The sequence below is a fragment of the Semicossyphus pulcher genome, unplaced genomic scaffold, assembly GCF_022749685.1.
Source record: "Semicossyphus pulcher isolate SPU_LCO1_2020_fin unplaced genomic scaffold, fSemPul1.0.p SCAF_6, whole genome shotgun sequence".
Taxonomy (NCBI): Eukaryota; Metazoa; Chordata; class Actinopteri; order Labriformes; family Labridae; genus Semicossyphus; species Semicossyphus pulcher.
The window spans coordinates 24,274,537-24,295,913 of record NW_027211737.1 but is presented as its reverse complement, the minus strand read 5'-3'; the positions used below and the strand labels follow the sequence as shown (position 1 = coordinate 24,295,913).

Sequence of the window (21,377 nt, the reverse complement as noted above, 5' to 3'; positions counted from 1 at the left end):
ACTCCTCCATGCGTTTGTAAGTCTTTGTCATGGTTGTGTAATATCAGGATAAAGATATGATTTCCACAGAAAGGTGTTCAATGAAGTTCTGCACTGGTTGAGTGGACAAATCTGCTCTCCTGAGACACCGTCTGTGCTTTGCGCTTGAATTAAACTCATGCTACCCTGTTACACCTCTCTATCTTCACTCATGTTGAAATCTGAACAAATACCCATCTACACGTGCACACTGGCATGCATGCACTCACACAAATTAGCTGCGTGGGTATGTTCTCTGTTTGCTGCGGTGTTTCCTGTGGTATTTACAAAAGTCCAGGAGGCTGCATGAGTGAGAGACACAGAGAGCGGACGTGAGCTCAGGAGGAAGACAGGAATGAAGAACTCTGCAGAGAAAATGAGGATAAATGGATGTCAATCTCCATGTGGAATTGGTAACCAATGATCCATTAAGGCAGCCTTTCCACAACAGACAGACCAAATAGCCTGAATTAGAAGTGCCTGACATTTCAGTTAATTGCACTAACCATGTCAGCCCGACAGTAGCTGCAAACCAGGTTAAGTCTGTACCTTCTATGCAGTGTGAAAACAGGAGCTTATGCAGGATCTGTGCAGGGATCTCTGCATAAAAATGATTAAAGGTTTAATAAGTAGGCTTTAAAATAAAATATAGACATTTACAAATATAATATAATATAAATCATCACTTATGGGCCTCTATACACGTGTGTTGGTGAGTGTGTGTGCAGACCCTTGTGAGACCCTTCCCTCTGCATCTATTCTGTTGTTTTGCTTTGCACGGGACGTTTTCAGGAGAGGCGCCGATGTGGTTCCCTGAGCCAATCACGGCGTATAGTTGAGTGTGGGAGTGGTTCAAATTAGCAACTGGGCCCCATTCAGAGCGGCGAACATGGCGAAAGAGCGATGCAGAGTTGGCCTTCTTTCTGTTGGACAGGTTGGTGCTTCAAACCGGGTAGAACAAAGGTAACCAGCGGTTAGCATGCTAGCGCAACGGTAACCAGCAGTTAGCATGCTAGCGCAAAGGTAACCGTGATGCTGTCGGTGTTAGCTTGGCGGGGTGGGCGTGTTCTCGCACGAGAGAGTGAGCTTCTGGTGACGAAGAGCCCAGGAGGAGGGGCCCTGTTTGAATGTGTTGTTGACAAAATGCAAGGAAAGATCCTACTTATTCTACCTTTAACTAAACACTTTAAATTGAAGTGTATATTTGTGTGTAATTGTGTAAATTAATTTAGTAAAATTGCCTAAAACATGCAAAACAGAAAAGTTAGAAGTAAAAGACTTCCAGAAATGAACTGGCAAATACTCGAGGTTTAAATAAAGGTTGAAATCTTCCACACACATGAAAGAAAGCACGACCTGCTGTCATGAAAGCAAAAGTTTTATTCATGTTTGAAATTACACAACTACCACAAGGAAGACTTTTCAGTCCAGGGTGTAGTCTGGTTAGAAAGTAACACTAAACATCTTTAATACATTAGAATCACTGCCACAAATCATTTGTCATGACTTTTCAGTTTCAGAATCACATACAATAGAAAAGAGAGAAAAGAAGTTCTGCACCCTGTTGAACAGAGCTGAAAATGTACAGTTCTGAATACTGAAACCTCTATGCATTACACTTTTTATACTCGTTTTTTCTTTTCTTTTTTTGCATGATTTAGTAACAAGATGAGCAACATTCAAAATGTTTTTTTTTCTTCTTCAGTATTTACAACAGTTTCACTGTTTGGTGTTAATTTATCAACAATGTTCATCGCACCCCGGCGTAAAAGCCACACACCGACAACTTTTCCAACCAGCCCTCCCCTTCCCCTCCCCCGCCTCCCCCGTCCATTTTTCCATGGTATTAATATTGTTATCATTTTCATTGTTTTATTTTTGTCGTTTTAAGTTGCTGTGCGGCGACAGCGTTTTATTAAAAGATTAAAATATACATTAGATTACATAGAGAATGAAGAGTTTACAGTGTTACAAGATGGAGTCAAAGGAACTCATACATGAAATAAGGGCCAAAGAAAGCATGGTTTAGAGGTAGTAAGTGAGCACTCTAAGCTACAGAAATGTCTGAAATTATTGGTGTGGATGAATTTGAATGAGGTAATAAAGCTGTGTATTGATTGGTGGGATGTATAATTACTCTTAAGCTATATTATGTACAACTTTTCCTGTGTAACGGGGCCGGCTCCCGCACGCCGTGACGAGATGATCTACTGTTGGGTGGGGGGTTTGTTTGATAAGCAGTACAAAAAAAATGTTTACATATGTACATACTAAACATCAAATTATAAAATATGGAATGGTGTCATGTTAAAGTCAAGCAATCAATTACACTCCTTTATGTTCCAGACTTTGAATAGTGATTTCCTTCGACTAATGTATACAGCTGTAAGGCAAAAATAAATCTTGAAAGGAACTACAAAGCTGCCATTGAGCTGTCAGCCGGAGCATTGTTGACTTGCTGGACAAGATTGCGAGCACATTACAGTCAAAGAAACAGCTGCTTTAATCTATGTACATGTGAACTGAAAGAGAAGCCAATTATGGAAGTGGAAAGCTGTAATTAAATGGAGAATCAAAGGAATTAAAATGCCATAGAAAACGTTAAAAAGAGCATCATCCGGTATGGAAAGTCCAGATCCTGAAAGTTTTGCTGAGAATCGTCTGTTTTCTGTTTGTACATGTGTGTGCTTACCCCTCCGACGAACAAATAAGAGCATGTTGATTCATGGAGACAGAAAGAAACCACCGAACAATCAGGAGACACTTAATGACGCACGATGTCAATTTGTGTGTTTGTGGGGAATTTGAAGGTACAGGAAAACCAATCTGTCGTGAAAAGTTTGTTTTTGTATATCCTCTGCTGTTAAAAGAGTCCATTTCCCCAGCTGGAGGCGAAGATGCATTAATAGCGGATCAATTCGAGGTATCGGAGTGCACACTTCCTGGTCCTTCTGTGGGAGATATTACAGAAGACGGAGTCGTTGCATCTTGCCACCCTCCATTAGCCTGAGACACAAATAGGAAGAAGGTTGCGATTACAATCACGCTCTTTGCAATATGAGCTTTGCACATTTTCCCTCCCAAAACGTAACACAACGCTCCAAAGATGGAAGCGAGACATAGATGCTGGTCGTGTCAGCTGATATAACGCTGTTTTACACACGCTGACGCTGTGTGATTAGTCCTTTGCGTTACAGTAGCATCAGCAGAGACACTCTCGGAAACAAATTTGTCTCGTGTCCCGACCAATGGGAGCGCTCCCTGAAATCAGCGTCTAAGCAGATTTCAGCAGCGGCCGACAGCTTGTCGCTACATATTCTGCTGTCAGTCAGGAGGAGGGAGGGCTCGGGCCGGGTGAGGTGGGGAGAGCTGAGTGGAAGTGACAGGGCAGGGCCTCTCCCAGAGAGCCAGTCTTAGCCAGCCTGACTTTGCCTCGCTCCAGGCGTGACCTAGCCTTTACTGGATCCTTCTACGTCACCGCCAACAAAGCTAAAGGTTAGGCTATGCTAATAAATCTATAAGGCTCTTTCAGGCTTGTTGCAACCAAACAGGAGCAATAGACTGATTCACTATATTTTATGACTGTATCCCTCTTCTGTTCTCTTTCTCTCCTTTCATGTGTCGAGGCTGTTCACTGCCGTCAGTTGCTGTTTTAGTAGAGATCATACTGAGCTGTGCTGAGCCAGTGGGCACAGGTCTACACTGCGCATGGAAGTGAGAAACCTTGTGAGAAAGTGAAAAACACTTGATCCTGGTAGGAGCTGACATGTCTAAAGAGCTTATAGCAACGCGGCTGCAGCAAAGCCAAAATGACACCAAAAGTAGCGAGCGCTGGCATCAGCCTCCACGTTTTGTTTACGTGAAATGTGTTAATTTCTCTCTGCAGAAATCACTTTCTCTTTCGTTCCCAGTAACACTGCTGTGAATCTAATGCCTTATTTTTGATGCTTAAGCTTTAAATAATATTAGTGTGAATATGCGTGCGTTACACCCAACAGGCATGACAATATAAAGCCAGCAAACACTGAGGATGTGATACAGTGCGGAGAGAAAGCTGTCTGATATTATTCCTCCCTCTCTCTCTCTCTTCATCCTCTCTCATCAACCAAATTAATCTTTACCCTGATAGCTGCAGATTATGTGCTGCGTTACAAAAAGGCGCCATATCAAACCTCATCAAGGAAGATGGAATTCATGTCTGGAAAGGGCTGCAGGCGATCACGTGTTCATATTTTATCATGGAGATAAGGCTACGGAGAATTCTGTGAAGCATTTCAAAACAGCGAAATGCAACAGATACAGAGCAGGGAAAAGACCGTTTATTATTTCATCTAATTTAAAGGTTTGAGTCAAATAAAGTATTAAAATATGTTTATTAGAAGCTGCAACTTTTATTCATATCAGGTAACAGAGCGACGAGATATTGTAGGTCTAATACGGCACATGCTTTAGGAAGCTAAAACACCCTCGCTGAGTACAACCAAAATAAAAGCGCAGCACATTTTGATGGTGGAAAAACAGTAGAGACTTAATTTCACGCTGCTTTTATTCACGTGTAATCAATACTCACATTTAAGCCATGTGGACTGTACATGGAGTTTCCCCCCAGAGCATCATTGTATCCTGCCGTCTGACTGATAACATGGCGCAGGGTATCCACCTGAGGGGACAGACAAGGTGGACAAGCCGGTCAACTCAGAGTCTCCGACGCCGGCCGACACTAACTGTGCACATGCTCGGTGAAGCAACAGAGACTGACTAGTGTGAGATCACAAGGGGAGTCCTGCAGCAAACACAGTTAATAGATTGTGTAGTATAAAAGGCTAACTGACTTTAGCATGCTCTAATCTGTTAACTTTATATTGTCGCTATGGAATTAAAAGGAAAAAGCCTAAGTGACTATAATGTAAAAAATACTCTGTGGCTGTTTGACATTAGCTTTTATTTTTACCCTCATCATGGCTAAGTGTAGATTTTCCTTCTAAGTGCATGGTAGTGAGTGTGTGTCAGTTGTGCAGCTGCATTAAACTAACAGAATGGAAGACATCAACACACAATAACAGGATGAGACAGGAAGATAGCAATATAAAATACAGAAAAAGGGGGGAAAACACAGTACCAAAAACCCAATACCAACCCAAGAGTTCAAGTCAAAGCCAAATGCATTCACTAAATGTTTATTTAACATGTTTGGAATAGAAACCAGTGAATTGCTTTGTGGGGTGGGATTATATTTTGGCTGCCAAAATATTCCATCCAAAGCGAAAGAGTCGGTAAACACTTTAGTCAATCGGACGTTTTGTGGTAATTTGAACTGCCCTCGCATGAAGCAGCGTGTTTATTTCTCATTCTCTCTTTTTTTTGGGTCGTGCTTCAGACTGCACTGTGGATGGCTCAGTACACAGGCAAGACAAGGACAGCTCTCTGCACTGCTAGAGTCAGGAACTGTCCCCGATTGCGGATCCTACCTGTGACTGTACATTGGCTCCGACTTGTGCCCCTTGGTAAGAATCCCCATTCAGACTCTGCATGCTCAAGAACATGTCCCCAGAGTTTGGGAGGTTAAAAGAACCTGAAGAACCTGGAAAGGGAGGATGTAAGTAGCTGAATACATGAGAAGGCTATAAAGGGAAAGCACAGACACACACACCACGCACACAGAGAAACACACTAAAGAAAGACTCCCATAAAGCAAGCAACTACAGGGGTGAAAGGAGGGAAGCAACGGAACAAACAGAAGAGGACAGAATGCAAAAAGGACTCGAGGATTTTTTCTTTTTTTTACGAATGCGTTGGACACAAATGAAATGAAAGTCACATGACACAAGGGGGACCGGTTCTATATGCGGTTTGGTCGCTTAAGCTCCCAATTGTTCCACATCACCTACTTCCAATCTAAGGTTGGCAGGGAGGTATCACATGGCAAATGACAAGGACAATAAGAAGCTTATGAAAAGACCAGTACCAGTAAACATGTTGGTTAAAAGAGTGTTTTTGCTCTCGGCAGAATCCAGCTGAAACTCTTCATCTTTCATCTGGAAGCCTGGGTGCAAGAAAAAGGGACCACTTCATAAGCTTACCACATCCCGACGCAGGTCAACCAAGTCCAAACTCAGCATTACATTTCTCATTAAAGCGGGATAAACATGCCTTTATAGGCTCCCTATGTCTATATCACTCTTATTCAGTATAAACTACATAAATGCCACTTTGTTACACTTGTATGACTGTAGGTAAAAATGCTCCCAGCAGTTTGTTTTGCAGAAATTAAAAACTACATTCAGTGGGGCTACATAGCATTACGTTACAAATGACAGGAAGTTGACAGAAAGTCAAGGGAAAACAAATCCCATGACATCCTTCTGATTTTTTTTACTTTGCCAAAAATACATATGTTCTCGGTTCACAAGTCAGGAACGCTCTCTTTATGCATGAGTTTGCTTGGCATCAACTGTCTTATAGACAGGAGACGCTGTGATCCCCGAGCTGGGAGCAGAGCCTGTCACTCTTTTCTGTGTGAATGGTGCATGAGAGAGTGAGGCAGGTAGGCAGCAGGTTAACAGCTGAGGTAGAGGGCACATCTTTTTAGTCTATATGCAGAGAGGCCTACCGGAGTTGGGTGTGGTAGGGGAGTTGGCCTGGCTGTTCTGCACTGCAGCGGCTGCAGCGTGTGCCGCGTTTACAGCAGTCTTGGCGGCATACAGGTTGGCTTCTTCCTGAAACTTGCCGATATTTTTCTTGTACCGGATCCTTTTGTTGCCAAACCAGTTGGATACCTGTGTGCGAGAGCAGAGGGGAGGAGGAGCAGAGGAGTCAGACGTCAAGCAGCCACAGCACCGTGCACTGAGCAGTGTGATTGTTTCAAGATGTCATGTTTGGGTCCATCAAGTACCCAATTCCCAGCCCCTGCAGTAATGTCCGCCGGGTACACGAGCTAATTAAGCCGTAATCAGGAGCCACTTGTGTCTTCTCATGGATGGGAGCATGACATGCTCTCAGATGTGTCTCCTGACAAAACTAAAACACAAGGGGCTCCTGCTGCACAGACACTACAGTCAATGTAAGAATAGTTCTCATATCAGGCTGATTGTTAAAGATGCAAATCCCTCAGTGAAATATGTGAACGTTCATATTTTACCCTCGGAGGAATTCTCACTGATTCCAGATCAGTGGCTCTAGGTGATTGACACCTTATGTAAATGTTTGATATGAAAAATTACAGAGAAAAGTAGCAAATACAGTATTGAATTTACAGCTGCATGTCACCTGTGTTTAATGTTTAATATTTCACTAAAGCTCTTATAACCTAAATTAGCTGGTCCGGGCAGCTGAACTTAGGTGCTTTTATTTTGAAAAAAACAAAACATTTATACAGCAATGAAACATTTGTGTGAGTGTGTGTCTGGGTGCAAATTCATGCTCACTGATTTAGGAAGAACTTTTGTTTTTAATAATTAAAAACGTAAGGTTACCAGGGTAACCCCGGTTCTCTGAATACCAAGTAAGGTATCTTCCCATAGTGAGATACCGAGCAAGGTTTGAAAGAGAACACGACTTAGAGGGTAAAGACCTGCAGGCATGTAAAGAGGTAAACACAGATAATCGGGACAGTCACTGTTAATTGATGTGTTACAAAAAGCAAGATTTTCAAAGTAAAATTAAACTCTAGACACCAGGAAGTACTGAGTTCAAATAAAAGTCTGGTGTGTGTTTATTCAGATTCCGAGCGGCTGCAAATGCTAATTGTGTTGAATTGAAACGATGACACCCGGCATCAGTCACACGCTGAAAAGTTGTAGAGGGCTGAACCTTATGTGTGAATGCTGGCTCTGCAATAACTGTGGAATAATAATGAGGTGATGCTTGTTTTTAATGGTTCTATAAATTAGAGTGTCTTGTCGCTGTGCCGCTGCCCCCCGCTCAGGCCCTGCAGCCCACGGCTGGACCAGCCAAAGAGCAGCTGCCCCTAATGACGCTTTATTTAATTTCCACCCATGTGCTTAAATTTTAATATCCCCGGCAGCCCGCCGACGCCGTGGCGTGAAAACTGACTGGATTTGCAGGACATCAGATCATTTCTATCCTGCACGTCTCTGTGCTCTAAATCTTTAATATCTAGGCAATTAAAATTAATGACCATTCAGGCGAGGCCCACTGTTGGCAGGGTTTCCTTGACATCAATTGTTTGATGGGTTTACCTAGAGGTTAAACTAACAAGCAAGGTTTAATTGGAAGCAATGAAAGCCCTGGCCATCATCCTTTTTACTTAACCTGCTTATAGTGGATTGTGGAGCCGAAGACCAGGCAATATTGTCCCTCTTTCAGACAGCTCACAAAGTGCTGCACGAAGCCCTCATAGAAAGTGTTTTCCAAAGCTCATCAGTCTGTTTGATTTAAGGAAATGTTTGTGCAAACAGTGAATTAAACACAACTACATTTATTAAAGTGTCAGATTTGGTGTTTGCACATTCAGACGTATTTTTATCAGTGAGTCTGATAAGTTAACTTTTACCGTCCACAATAAGGCAGTGATGCTACTGTTTTATATTAAAGTATGCTTGTTTAACAGATTAATCCTTTCTAATAAAGTGTGCTATGACTGTATTCTACCACTACATGGTGTTACAAGCCTGGACACCCTGAGCAGTGTTGGCATCAGACTCTGGACGTTCCACCACCCTTCCCCGCTCTACACGCACATTCCTCTCCTGCCCACTGAACTCTGGCTTTAGTGATTCTGGGGTTCAGCTAAATATTGAACAAATGCACTGCTCTGGAAGGTGTGGAGCACAACCCAATCTACAGAACTAATTCCCTTTTATCTTGTGGCAGGCCATGCATTCAATTGACTCCTATGTGTGGTGAGAACCAGGTTGTGAGATTGAATTACCTGACATCAGCAGCCTCAGAGGCAGCGCTCGTATAATGACCATGCAGACTCCTTGCACGAACACGATATGCGCTGCCTACACTGCTGCTGCCCACTAGAGAGGCCGCCGAGCTGTTGTTAATAATTCAAACTATTTCACCCTATTTCAGGTCAATATTCCTCGCTGTTCAATGTAAGGCAATGCATGATCTGTGTATGATCGCAATATATCCGAGGTTACAATGCCCTTAGCTTTAAATACACATACAAAGGTGGTCTCGCTGGCTGTGATACCATCAATTATACAGGCCGCATTAATAATGAATAAGAACTCAAGTCTTAGCTTCTCTAAATTCACTATGTTCTGAAATATTGAAAAGTGTCACTCAGGAGAAAAATGTCGGGGCTCTTTGCGCTGGAATCTGCCCCTTAAATGTTGAACCATTCACACAGATGATAACAAAAATGGCCTCTGTAAGCCCAGACACAAACCAGCCAATCACATGCCTTCATTCAGGAGCCCAGCACGGTGCATGCAGAGTGACAAAGGCAAGAAGGCGAGAGCCACTTACATAATACTAACACTTTCAGCAGCTCATTGTACTTAAGCTGTTGTCTATGAAGAAGCAGGATTCAGTTTTAATCAGATCAGACACACTGGCATTAGGAGTGGAGAACATGTTAGTGCAGCGTATTATCGCCATATTTTGCTCTGCAATATTGTAAAAAAACTCTGATGCCAAGTATCAATCTTTTATCATCCTGATATTTTAAATATCAATAAAACTTTCTGTAGCTAGAATAAGTTGGTCAGGTGAATGCAACATTTATGGCACCTTTTCATGACAGTGTAAGTTCGTCTGTTTGCTTGATTTCTAGGGATGCACCAATTGAGAAAATCAGGGCCGATTCAGATGCGATGTTAAAAACAACAATTTTGCCGATGCTGATACTGATGTTTTTTTCAATAACTGTAATTTTTGTAATTATGAATGCCCTCGTCTGGATAAGGGGCCAAAATTAACTTTAATTTAAAAAAAAAAAAATGTATTCAGGCCTTCATCACGCTCTTTGCGAAAGCATGAATTCAATCTTTCAAATTCCCGATACATCTTTTTATTTAAACAATAACAGCCTGAAAAGCCTCTTTAGCCTGTTTTACAATCACCTGGTCATAGTACAAACATTTTTCAGTGCTTACATAGCCTAACAAAAATCTTTCTGAAAACATACTTTTATGTCACAATTAAATTTACTGCTCAATTAAAGCACTTAAAAAATAAAAACATCGGCTACTGCCATCAGTGCGTACCACCTTATTTGCCGATGGGCTGATAAACATGGCCGATATCAGCCGATTCAGATGATCAGCTGATGCATCCCTATTGATTTCTCGTATTGCTACAATAAAAAACTTTTTTCCCCCCTTTTGTTAAAGAATTATCAAAATATTTAAATTTATGTTATCGAAAATACTCAGTATATCGCACAATTTGTAAAAATCGCAATAATAGTGTTGTGACTTAAAGCTCCTGTGAGGAGTTTTTTGCTGGTTATGAAACAGACTGAAATAAATTCTGATGTCTCTATATGACCTACAAAAGCAAACCAGACCATCAGCGACAAGATTGAAATATTTCTATATAGTTATTTTTAATGCCTGAAACTGCTGGCGGAGTCAGACGAACAGTTAACTGCACGCTGCCTTTGTTTATATTGTCCAGGGCAGAGATTTATAATGAGTGATACATATGACTGTTAAAGAAAGCAGGATGAGATGTTTGGTGAAAAACCACCACTTAAGTATGTACAGGACTAAATCTACAAAGAGATGAGAGGTGCAGCTTTGTCCACAGGGGGCGCCAAAATCAACACAAACTGAAGTTCCTCACAGGAGCTTTAAGTATCGTGAATATAGTGGTATTGTGGGGCCTCTGGTTATTTACACCTCTTATTGACGTAGCTTGATAATGTCTACAGTTTGTGCATAACTTCTGCTTTTAAATATAAAAAACACTGTATTTAAGTTGCAGGAATCTCCTAAAGTAAAGAAGATTTTCTCGAATGTGCATCTCCCATGTTTAACGACCCCTGCCTAAATGATGCAGGGGCTTTCTTCACTGATGATGTATTGAGAGTAGCTGTGGATAAATATTGGCAGACCATTCACGACTGATTGTTTTTACTTAATGAACTGTTTGTGCAATCAACAAAGCCCCGCAATAAGTATTTTGGGGTGTGTTTGAAAAATTACTTAGCCGAGCCTTCAGAGTTCTGCGGCACGATGAGGGATAACGCACTTACAGCATCATGTCGAGCCCCCGACTTTGTTACTCACTTAAAATGAGCCAAAGCACTAAGAATAAGTCAATAAGAATGTCTGCGGCGGCCTCGGCTCGTCGAGGAGCACGCCTCTAATGGGGCCTGAGATGAGTTCAAGTGAATTTTTAAAAGCCCTCTAATTTCTGCACACACTGATTCGTTCTCGTAGGAGCGGGTACAGTGGCACTCGGAAAACAGAGTGGAGCTCCATTTGTGAGCGTCGCTGGCCATTTCTCTCACAGATATAAAGCACAGGGTGATCACGGGGGGGCCGGATAAATAAGCAGATTCAAAAGACCACACAGTAAGTTAAAGCTGTACAACAAACAAAGAAATAATCATGTGAACAATAGCCAGAAAGTACACATTTGTACACACATAATATGGTGATAACATGAGTGTAGGTTAAACATATGAGTCAGTCAACAACAGTCTGTGTGACTTTAAGGTGGAATACAAATGCTGGAAAATCTCATCCGCTCTTTTTAAAAATGAAGATTCAAACTTTAAATATAAATTAGCATTTATAATAGCATTAGCATTGTTCCAGTAGTGTGAGGGAGGGAGGTTCTGTGCAGTGCAAAAAACTGTGAGGCTATTACATCATACATAAACAAAAGGAAGTACAAAAAAATGAAAACAGTGGATCAGAGGAAGTCATGACATACCTGTGATACTGTGATGGTGCTTCCCACCCCCTGAAGGCAAAAAAGAATGGGCTTTTACAGTATCTGACTCTTCATGACTACACTCAATATACCCCTCAACACCCCCTCCCCACACAGAACAAAAAACACTGCAGATTATTGTAAAGATTCATGTTTCTCTCATACTGTGTCTCATGAGGAAAACCATAGAACAATAGAGTATGAAAAAAAGTCTAGTCACAATCACAGCAAGAAAAAGAGAGCACAGGATAATAATGCTTCGGATGTGGGGGTTAGCTGTGAGAGATACTGCCTTCAGGTTTACCAAACGAGGAGGCTGTTCTATATATAAATAAAGTGGGAATGTGGCGTCTTTAACTCTAAAATATAACTGTGAATTAGCAGAGTCCCGCAAGGTCACTTGAGCAGAAAACATACTAATAAATATCATCCAGTGTTTTCCAAGCTGCAGACTTTAACTGCTTTTCTTAAAGTAATGGATGGTGCCATTTTTCTTCCCAGCTTATGACCTGCGCGGCTGACCAGGCACCAGAGAGAGCACACATGGTGGATGGGAATGAGGGGGGGAAATGGCAGGGGACCCCGCGTAAGGAAGGACAGCATAGTGCTTTGATTGAGGCCAAGATGATATAGGCCTCCCCTCCCTGTGGCCCTGCTCTGACTGACTGGGACCAGCCTTGACTGAAGGATCATTAGGCAGCCACAATGTCAAGGTTAGCTAAGGACATTGTGTCTTGTCTGTGGTGCGACCTACGGTAACTATCCCTCTAGGCTTTCCCACCCTGATTACCCACCAGCTACTGTGAGAGGAGCAACTACCCACCTGGGAAACTGTGATGCTGCACTTCTTCGCCAGCTCCTCTTTCGCCTCCTCGCTCGGGTACGGGTTGCTGAGGTGCGAGTAGAAATATTCGTTCAAAATTTCCGTCGCCTGCTTGCTGAAGTTTCTCCTTTTCCGCCTGAGTGGGGAAAGAAAAAACGAGAGAGAGGCCGAGCGAGCCTATTAGCGCGGACCAGCATTAACTCATCCATTTGGATCGCACAAATTGCACAATCAATCTCACACATAAATGGTGAAAATAATGAGGAATGGGCTCTAAGGGCCCTCAGGAGCAGGATATCGTGTCCTGCTCCAAGAGTCTCGTCAACACACGGAAGACCAACCAGACTCCGACCAATAACAAGCACACGCACACACACACATCCACACAAACAAACGCACAGTCACAAAACACATACAATGTTTAATTTGGTCTGTTGGTCTGCAATCTCCAGTCCAAGCGTGTAATGTGCGGAGTTTAGTGCAGCGGATGGGTGGGCTTTGTGATGGAGCGCAAAGCCCAGTCGGAGTGCATCTCGGTACATTATAGAAATCACGGCATGCACAGTTGAGCATTGTTCCTGAAGTGCCACAGCCCCAGGGATCTCCAGCAGAAACAAGCAAACTCTAACTAGATCTGGGTCCCCGTTCCCTCCCAAGGGCACTACTTATCATGTTGTTGAGCATTTGCTTATTTTGCCTTGTTTACCGCGCTTCACACAGGCAGTGGGCAGCAAATGTGCTTCCACTTGGCTTGTTTGGCCCCAACTTGTGCCGCGCTCTCCGCAGAGCTCCTCACCGCACCACGCTGTTAGTGATTAGATTAATCCCAAACACCTGCTGATGACCTCCCCTCCATCCATTACACACGACTCTGCACCCCCCCCCCCCCCCCCCCCCCCTTTCATTTGGTCTTAACTGCTCTCAGGTGTGGGGACATGATTGTCTTGAAAATGGATCATGTAGGGAGCATGCACACAGTTCAAATCATGCATCCCTGCAGAGCTCAAACTGTGAGCTGTGCCAGAAAAAGTGGGAGAAAAAACAAAGTTCAGACCTGCAAACAGTCTAAAAATGACCTCGCCCACTGGATTTGCTGATACGGGTCACACGGACACAATAAAAGTTTCTCGATACCAAACACACACACACACATTACACACACGATCCACTGACCTGGCATCAAGGAATCTGGAGCGCAGGATCATGACAGCCTCACAGGTGCTCTGTTTCAGCTGCATCTGGATGGAGCTGAACTTACGGTGGATGATTCCCACCATACGCTCGATCTCTTTGGGGGAGATGGGCCGCGTGCGAGACTGTTCCCTCAGCAGGTTCATCACGTGGGTAGTGAATTCGTTACATGCCTGCAAAGTGACAGAGAGGCAATAGCAGAGGAAAAACGTGAGTATTAAAGATGTCCCAAATCACCGCAGAGGCATCAGCTCTGTGACTGATATTCCAAAGTTCTGTACATTTAGGAAGTAAGTCCAGGTTCTGACATAGTGTGCTGTTAATATATGGCTGTGATGACATAATCGGTGAAGTCATCTCTGAATATAAATGCAGAATTGCAGTTTGGCCGGGCTCTAATGCAGAGCGAATTTAAACAGCTTTTTCGTTAAACCGGTAGTTCATACATGATTAATTAGAATAACTCATTTACGTAGTGCACACTTTAGCTCATTACTCTGAGTAAAATTCGTTAAGTATTTACATTTAGATAATTAAAACCTGGAAACACCCTTAAGAAAGATGCATTTACTCCCGGCGAAGTGTTGTGTGCCCCCGCGTCCCCACCTCCTCTCTCAGAGAGCAGCGAGTAAATTAGACTAATTTACCTCAGCGGCTTGCTGAGGCATCACTGTTACACCTTCTATTTTCACCCATAATGCCTCTGTGTTTAATGGCAGGCTCAAAGTGCTAGGTGAAGGAGCTGATCATACTTTCATTTAACACAGATGACTAAGGCGCTGCCTTGGATCTCTATAATCAGCTACAACACGGTGAATAATACTGCAATATTTCTCCAAGCTGCTAACACTCTCTGCAATTTCCCTGCTAATGCACTGAATGAGCTGTTCTTGGGTGTTTGGAAGCAGTGTGAAGTATGACGTGCGTACGTTTAACCTTTTAATCGTAAAGAAAGAAAAGTGCATAAAATATTGACGTATTTCAAGCAATAAACAGAATCCCAAACATCTTAAACTTGTAAATTAAATAGCTCCGTTTACCTGCTCGTACTTCTCCAGCTCCGTGTGGTAGATCTGTCTGATCTGGGTGAGTTTGGCTCTGTAGTCGGAATGTTCGATGGAGTTGTCGCCCGCCCCGCCGGAGGCCGCGGCTGCAGCTGCGGCGGCGGCAGATCCGCCACCTTTCTCTGGTCCTGCCACGCCCTCTGCCAGCAGCATGTTGTCTAAACGCATGAGCTGGGGGTCTGGGGGGTCCTCCTCCTGGGCACCGCGGATGCTGAGACCTGCAGCAACACAAAAACGGAGACAAAGGGTTAGCTAAAGCCAGACGTTACTCTGAATAAGAAATGATATAAAGAATCACACAGATCAAAGAGCTCCAGACATGAATTGTTCGGTGCCGTTAAAAGCATTACGTCTGCATAGTCTGCTATAGTGTCATGTTTCCCCTGCAGGTATGAACCGGGTGCCTCCTGTCTGTGTTCCTGTCGCCCGTGTCTATGCCTGTTCTCTTTTATTTACACACTGCGCTGCACACTGTGTGTACGGGAAGGCTGACATGACAGCAACATCCATAAACTGACAAATGCTCAATGGTGAAGTGGCACTTCTACTCTGTGAGAGGATGCTAAACAGAAAACTATACCTCGAGTGAGTGTCTCTGTCTTTGACACAGTGAATGCTGGGAGCTCCAGAAAGTTACAACTGCTTCCCTCAATTCTATTGGCTTAGGAGGTTTGAATCTTATTATTTTATAAATCCTGGTTTTGTAATGTTCTAAGGAGCAATAAAAATGTGCCGGTGAAATAAAACGGCAAAATGAGAGCAGAGTCGATTTTATGTAAAGTGCTCATTCATGAAATCAGTTTTTGCTCTCACACCCTGCTGTTTTTCTGTCTCGCCAGTCTGTCAGCGGGTCGTAATCACCCAGCAGATAGCGTACGAGCACACCTTGATGCACTGGCAATGCGAGCACAAAGAATGCACAAGCACAAAAACACACTGCGGGTCAGAATTACAACAAAAACAAGCCGGAGCAATCCACTCTAATAAGTGGATATAAATGTGGCTCAATGGGCAGTAAATACTGAGTGGCTACTCGAACATTATGATTACCAGAGTTGTTTCAATTCAATAATCCCTCCCGCAATTCAGGGATTTTCAACAGCTCATTACAGCTTCATTAAGATATGGCCAGCCTCTGGATTCTAAATAAGAAGATTAGTGGCTCTATTGTGTCAGCCAGTAGGCATGCAATCAGAGGAGCCCTTTTAGCACGCTTTGACCGACTGACCCCGCGCACCATCCACAGGAGTAAACACCAGGGAGAAAATACTCCTGAATAAAAACAAATGAGGAAGCACATCGTACTGTAGCCGCCCCTCCGATGTTTTCTCCCCTGTTGGTGTTTTTGTTCGGCTGCAGAGCGGCTGAAAAACAAATTTGCCTCTATTTCTGGATGGGCTGGCTTTGAGTCTTTTAGGTGTAATGGTGTGAGAGGAGTGGATGAATGTGGCTATTTGTGTTGGAGACATTGAGATGCTGGACAAGGCTCCATCAGGCTTGCAGAGCCAAGCCATCCATGTGGACAATATGCCACTGCTCCACTAACCCTCATCCACATCACGCTGCATCTGCACAACTCCACCCTAAGCTCTCGTTCTGGACCGGCTCGACCGTTTCGCCTCCAGTTTGTGCAGCGGGAAACAAAATGGCACATGATTCAAATGTTGGCTGCCCAGACGCCTGGCTACATATCTCAACGTGCTCTAATAGCTGGTGGTTTGTCTGCCACTACAGTTCATTTTTTCCTAATTCAGTATTTACTCCCACTCTGATTCAACGCAGGCTCAGCAGGCTGCACTTTCCTTTGTGCTGCGGGTGGCGGTAAGTAGGAAGGCATGTTTTTCATGTCAGGTATATTAAATATAACTCTGGGACGCAGCGTACATTTCCACACCAAACCCAGTTGTCACTTTCACTCCACTCACTCTGCATCCAGGGGAAATGCAGCTGGGGGAATTTACAGGGCTTTTCAGCTAAATGGGCATAAATCACTGGTTTCATTCAAACTAAATAATCACAGGCCATAAACAGCTACTAGTCTCTTACCATATATTACCACAAAGTTCCTGTGTGCCATAATGTGTCCATTCACGGCAGAAGGAAAGCAGAGCGAGACATTAGAAAGCGACATGTAATCCTGTTAGTCCGGTGACATGTGGAGTGGCCGTGACATTTTTATCATACGTGTCCATTTCTATTTGGGAAATCAGCGGGATAAAAATGATTACTGTGCTGCCCCGAGAAGCAGGCGGCCCTGCAGGAGTCCACCAGGGTGTATTTGTGCCACAGCAGCTGCAGCTGGCCATTCATAACACACATGTTGGGAGGGATGGCGTGTCTGTCTCAGGCGGATAAATACTAAAAATTTAAAAAAAATAAGAAAACAGCCCACAGAACATAAAAAAAGAGGCTCAGTGTATCTCTGTGTGGCTGTCTGTTCCCCTGCACCTTTGTTAGAGCAGCTAAAGATTGCGGATTCACTGTCTAAGCTCAGCATCATCATACAACTTCCACAAAATAGGCTGGAGCCAGATAATATCTTTAATTTGCTGTGTGGTTGACAAATCTGTATAGTAACTTGCAAAGCCACAGTCACATTCTAGCACTGCCATGCTGCTCGCCTGCTCAAATCCTTATCCTGTTTTTGTCTGATGATATGGGTATTAAAACAAGTTTGGGCACCCGAGTTTAGCTCTAATCCACCTCCACAGTCAAAGTGGGATTAATCTCAGTGCTAAGGGAGAGTGCGGGAGTCGTGTCACCTTGGCAAAGCCTGCGAGCAAAAGGAACTTAAGAATGAAAAATCCATACGTGGTGTAGTTATTGCACAAAGCTCTGATGATGCTGGCTCACTTAATTACCAGAATTTAATGATGTAAAAGGGGAAAAAAAGTGAAATTGAAATAATAATGTAACATGTCCTTAATCAGCCTCATTTGTCACTCAACAATACAGGTGGAGGAGCCGGGGAGAAAGCACTTGCCTATATGATTGTTCCTCATTTCTCCTGTGTGACTGAGACAAAAGGAGACGCTGTGATTAATCCATCCCTATCAGTCAAGGGTGGTTCTTCTTTTCATTTTTTACAGGTTTCACCGTCGCTATCAGATCCGCGGAAGTAACAAATTTGACAGATAAAGACAATGCGGCCCCTTTTCTCTCATATACTCTCCCCTGTTCTCTGTTTATAATCATTTCCGGTTCTGGGCTGTTGTCTCGTACATCATTCCCTGCTTGAAGCCCTGACAGTGATCTGAGCACCGCCTCGGGCCGCTCTCCTTTTTCCTCCCACCTCTTTTTCCCCCTGTGCCCTCTTTTATTCTGTGGGCTTAGCTGACCTTTGGCCCGCTGCTTGTTTACTCTCATCACTGAAGTGTGAGCAGGAGAGCCATAAAGGCAGAGCCCTGCTGGGTTAATGTGGCCTGCTGAAGAGGGAAGGGCTGGCTCTGGGCTTCTCCAGCTCATTCTGCTGCACTGACTGCACTGTCAGAAGCCAGACAATACACTGGAAGAGTTGTGCTGTTTGCAGAAAAGCACCAGTGTTTTATTTTCATGTAATGCTTTTTTGCATTCACTTTAATGCTTTGCAGTAAAGATGTGCAAGAACCAGTTTTCCTTCCCATTACTGATTTCAATACATAGACTTCAATATTGCAGATATCAGTGCAATCATATCATAAACATATTATTGGTGGAAAAAATGTTATTATGGTATCGGATAGGGGCATTAACAAGCATTCTAGTACCAAATGTTAGGCTGTATTGGAGGCAAACCCTGATACCCATATCGCTGATACCAGTATATATCTGCCAATACCGATACCAGTCTCGATATTGGTCAATACTGATGTCAGTTACAATATTGGACAATACTGATACCAGTATCTATATCAGCCGATACTTAGATAAAACTATTAATATAGGTCGATACTGGAAACACTATCAATATAGGTCGATACTGGAAACACTATCCATATAGGCCGATACTGGTAACGCTATCAATATTGGCTGCTACTAATAACATTATCGATATCAGCTGATACTAATAACATTACTGATATTGGCCGATACTGATAACACTATCGATATCAACCAATACTAGTAACACTATCGATATCAGCCGATACTCATACCCATATCAATCTTGGCCAGTTCTGATACCACTACTGATATCAGCCGATATCAGTATCGATATCAGCCAAAACTGATACCAGTACTGATATCGGCCAATACTTTTTGTTTCGGAATCAGAACAAATCTACATCACAGTATATTGGTCTTGCGTGTGTGTTTAACTGTTTGACACCACATACTATGACTCTGTTACTTCCACCTCTGTTTCCAAAACACCCTGTTCATTACAAGTAACCCTGACCTCCTGCAGCTCCTCTCCTACCCAGTGCCTCCGGTGAACAGCCCTGGCCACATATCGACACTCTGTTCATCTAATTGCATTGATCCACAAAGGTCTCCCAAAGCTAACCAATCGAAACAGAATTTATTTTCTGTCAATATTTGCAAAGGTCATCTCTCTTAAAGCGGTGGTGTAGACGGTGTGAGCAGAGAGGAGGAGGAGGAGGAGGAGGAGATGGAGGAGGAGGACTGTGGCATCTAGCCTGTTACTGAGGCTCGTCCAAGGTGAGCTTTAACTCTGGCTTGGCACTCAGGATCCAAGGCTTCTAATCCACCGTGTTATTAAAACCCGCTGCCAAAGCAACACACTAGAGACTACAGAGGGCTTAGAGTATCCATTTCACAAAGAGGCCAGTGTCACTACAGCCGCGTTCCACGTCTCCTTTGACTTCATATCATCTCCTTTGTCGTGGCGCCTGGATCAGTGACTTTCAGCTGCAGAGGCAGGGAAAGCGGGATCAAATTACCATTGAAAATCTTTTGTTCTGACAAATGAAACATAAGGATCCTCTTTCATCGACGTTCTTAAAGGCTTTTTTAAGCTTGGCCTACATCCACATGGCACAAAGAATCTGAGAGAATGCCTGCGGGCTCTCTCTTGCATGTACAGTAATTAACATGCCATTAACACATTAATACACATTAACTATTCCCAATGTTAATGGCAGAGTAATTACCATACCTGATACCGCACTGTGGGGAAGCCAAAGCACATTTGCCACTTTGTGTTTCACTTTCTTTGTTGAGTGAGATGAAGAGAGGAATTTGGGAAGATGGCTCATGTTGCTTTCCTCAACACAGAAGAAATCAGTGTCTGTGCATGTTTCTACAAGTACTTATACCGTGTGTGGGGAAAAGAGCCAACAAGATGTCACCCACTGGTTTGTTTACCGCCTTTTTGAAGACTTTTTGTGGAACCGGAAGTTACCAAATTTGGATGAAAATACAAACATCACCAGAGAGCTCAGTTTTTCCCATCTGAAACCTCTTTTGCCACCAATGGAGTCACCCAATGTTGGCAATTAGAAAAGGCGCAGGTTTAAGGCACTGTGGCATTGGAGTTTAGGTCCACATACACATAATGTAGCTGTTCAAATTGTCATGAAAGGAATAAAGTTTTCATTGTAAAGCACCAAAGGGTGTCTTTAGAGAGTCTGGTGATTAAATGCGGCGTTAAAGGATGCAGGGAATGGGACCTAAACCGGGGAATCCCTGTCTAGAACGATGATGTATTTCCTCCCAGTGCGGTGAGTGATAAGCTAATCAGCCGCGCTGACAGTGAAGTGTTACAGCCCCTCAGTGCTGGGTCAAGACTTCTCCCATCATACACCACCAGCACACACTAAACAGACAGTGCATGGAGGTGGTGGTGGTAGTGGTGGGGGGTGACAAAAAGTGGCTCTGGTCAGAAAAGAAGATCTCTGTCAGTTCAGGTAGCCTTTGTCCCTCGATGATGATGAGCCTCCACCTCCCCCCACTCTCAAAGGAGGAGGCTGTGACAAGCGGGGGTGAGGGGCGTGATGGGAGGAGGAGGAGGGCTTGCCACTCTCGACCCACGACTCCAAGACATGCGGGGGTGTGCAAAGGGGGTGGGAAAAGACAACCCAAACAAACATCTTGAAGACATTTTGCCAAGCACACCAAAATTAATCACTGTCCCATGGTGGCACTGACATTTGTGGGAAGTGACACACAACATGACAGACTAGAGGGAGAGGATGAAAGGAGAGTGAGGGGGGGGGCTGGGTAAACAAGAGCCACTGTCACTCGCTGTGATCATGTGTGTGTGTGTGTGTTTATATGTGGATGTTTGAGCGCCCGCTTTGTTTCCTGCCCTCTAAGACTCGATGTGGGCAAACGGCCAAGTGGTGTAGTGATGGCTGACCAGGCCTGGCGGTGGCGGCCGCACGCAGCGGTTGGGGGAGACCGGCCAAATGAGTGGACAGGACCTCCGCTACAGATCAGCACACTGACTGACCCTACAGGACACATACAGCATGGGGCTCCGA

At 43.7% G+C, this 21,377-nt stretch overlaps 1 protein-coding gene across 6 annotated transcripts in view; it reads right to left on the bottom strand.

Moving 5' to 3' along the window:
- Nucleotides 1–1,822: 1,822 nt before the first annotated feature.
- Nucleotides 1,823–21,377, bottom strand: part of pbx3b (pre-B-cell leukemia homeobox 3b) — a 61,222-nt gene continuing 41,667 nt past the window's right edge. Inside the window, exons 3-11 of one of the 6 annotated variants that reach the window (XM_069683137.1) lie at nucleotides 14,932–15,173; nucleotides 13,874–14,064; nucleotides 12,701–12,836; nucleotides 11,878–11,907; nucleotides 6,629–6,794; nucleotides 5,984–6,061; nucleotides 5,487–5,599; nucleotides 4,589–4,678; nucleotides 1,823–3,024 (exon numbers count right to left, since the gene is read on the bottom strand). In XM_069683137.1, coding sequence (XP_069539238.1) covers nucleotides 2,932–3,024; nucleotides 4,589–4,678; nucleotides 5,487–5,599; nucleotides 5,984–6,061; nucleotides 6,629–6,794; nucleotides 11,878–11,907; nucleotides 12,701–12,836; nucleotides 13,874–14,064; nucleotides 14,932–15,173 — 1,139 coding nt within the window. In that variant the 3' untranslated portion in view covers nucleotides 1,823–2,931. The remainder of the gene's footprint in view (nucleotides 3,025–4,588; nucleotides 4,679–5,486; nucleotides 5,600–5,983; nucleotides 6,062–6,628; nucleotides 6,795–11,877; nucleotides 11,908–12,700; nucleotides 12,837–13,873; nucleotides 14,065–14,931; nucleotides 15,174–21,377) is intronic. The other 5 variants (XM_069683138.1, XM_069683139.1, XM_069683141.1 and 2 more) reach the window with 5 other exon arrangements.